General features: G+C 46.0%; 1 protein-coding gene across 1 annotated transcript in view; it reads left to right on the forward strand.

Annotated features, from left to right (window-relative positions):
* LOC104833422 overlaps positions 1 to 635 on the forward strand; it is a 2,026-nt gene extending 1,391 nt beyond the window's left edge. The window contains 2 exon segments of the mRNA XM_010570068.1: positions 193 to 490; positions 493 to 635. Of these exon segments, the coding sequence (XP_010568370.1) occupies positions 193 to 490; positions 493 to 635 (441 nt within the window).
* Positions 636 to 2,272: the final 1,637 nt, after the last annotated feature.

Here is a 2,272-nt window from a genome sequence, read left to right on the forward strand (position 1 = left end):
GGGACTGTTGATCAATTAGTGGAGAGTGTGCAAAAGGCAGCTTGTCTGCAGATGATGTATGATCGAAAATTGGAGCCTAGGCAGGAGTCCCCGATGATGATGTCGGTGGATCCTGAGTGAATGACTCCCCTTATACGGGGACTCCCTGATTCTCTGAAACCGATTGGTATACAATTACAAGAAAAAATACAGGTGATGCCCCAAGGCGAGAGTGTTGTGGCTGCTTCAGGAGGATTCATACCTGATCAGCACCGCCGCCCCCCAGATACGAAAATGTGCACCTGGGGAGAAGTGGCCCAGGAATTAATTAATTACGGGCGCAAGTATGGTCCTGTTAACCCTCCAGCCACCAAAACAGACTCCAGGGGCTTGAGGTGGGCTGAAGTAGAAATAGTTCCGTGCCCTGGGAGTGATAAGAGAACACCCCTTGCTAAACCGCCAGCGGGGAGAGATATCGCGAACAAACGTAATATACTGTGGGCGCGGGGATACCAGAGGGGATCCCGCGTGACTTAATGGATGGGATGCCAACAGACAAATTGGAAAAATTGGTAACAGGGTGGCCTGATAAATCAGCAAATAGAAAAGTGGATTTTGAGAATACTACTCTTAGCGCACCCTCCCTCCCTGATTGATGTATCAGAAACAAACGTCACCCAAGAGCCGGTGGGAAACTAGATCCTTCGCCTTTCGGTGGTGAGCAGGGGGGCGAAGGTTGGATATATATTAGACAGCTCACTGAAAATGGCCGGGGTGATTTACTAATTACAGGTATTGTGGGACCAAGACAAGTCCCGGTCACCTTTTTGGTAGATACCGGAGCTCAGATTTCAGCTATTAAAACCAAAGACGCTGCTAATTGCAGAATTACACTCTCCAAACAGCAGCTTTTTGTGGCAGATGCATTCGGCATTGTTCAGCCACAGGCATTAGCAATGGTCAGCCTGCGTTTGCTGGGAGAAGATAGTGCCACTACAGTGACAATGGTTGTGGGGGAGTTTCCACTTAACCTTCTAGGACTCCATGTTTTAAAAGGAAAGACCTGGATTGATAACAAAAGGAGGCAGTGGTCATTTGGCTTTCCCACAATAGATATTCGGCTGTTAAAAGCCGCACCACTGCTTCCCCCTTCAAAGCTTACAAATGTTAAGCCCTACCCGATACCCTTGGGGGTCAGAGAGGGAATAGCACCTGTGTTAGAGGACTTAAAGGGACAGGGTATTGTGATTCCAACCCATTCTCCTTTTAACTCCCTGGTATGGCCAGTGCGAAAACCTAATGGCAAGTGGAGATTAACTGTAGATTATCGCAGACTTAATGCAAATACCGGTCCATTGACAGCTGCGGTACTGAATATTGCTGAGTTTATAGCTACAATCCAGGAACGAGCCCACCCAATTATGGCAACAGTGGATGTTAAAGATATGTTTTTTATGGTCCCCCTGCAAACAGAAGATCAAGACCACTTTGCATTTACTTGGGAGGATCAGCAATTTACTTTTACCCGACTCCCACAAGGGTGCAAGCATTCCCCCACTCTAGCTCATCATGCATTAGCGCAGGAGATGATAGAACTAATTCAGACAGAGGAGGAGGTCAGTGTTTATCAGTACATTGATGACATTCTTGTAGGTGGGGATGAAACAGAAAAGGTTCAGAAAACTCAGGGTAACATAATTTCTCACTTGGAAAGCTTGAGGCTTAAAATTCCACCAGAGAAAATACAAACACTGTCAAACGAAGTAAAGTTTTTAGGAATTTGGTGGAAGGGAGGAATGACATGTATCCCCCCCGACATCCTTTCCTCATTAGATCAGATTAAAATGCCAGAGTCAAAAAAGGATTTGCAGCACATACTAGGATTACTTGTGTTTTGGAGGAAACATATCCCTGATTTTTCAATTATTGCAAGACCCCTGTATGACTTGTTGCGAAAAGGGGCTCAGTGGGAATGGAATAAACCCCATGAAGAGGCATCGCGATTGCTAATTTTTGAAGCGACTGCCCATCAAGCTTTCGGTCCTATTCACCCCACAGACCCCGTCCATATTGAATGGGGATTTGCCAAGAGTGGGCTATCAATACATTTATGGCAAAAGGGCCCCGAAGGACCCACTCAACCTATTGGGTTCTATTCTCACAGTTTTAAGGTTGCAGAAAAAAGATATACTGCTTGGGAGAAAGGTTTGTTTGTAGTCAGTTTAGCCTTGAGAGAGGCTGAACGGACTATTCGACAGCAGTCCATAGTGCCTAGAGGCCCATTTAAAGTAAC

This window comes from Haliaeetus leucocephalus, unplaced genomic scaffold, assembly GCF_000737465.1.
Source record: "Haliaeetus leucocephalus isolate CR32 unplaced genomic scaffold, Haliaeetus_leucocephalus-4.0 Scaffold284, whole genome shotgun sequence".
Classification (NCBI taxonomy): Eukaryota; Metazoa; Chordata; class Aves; order Accipitriformes; family Accipitridae; genus Haliaeetus; species Haliaeetus leucocephalus.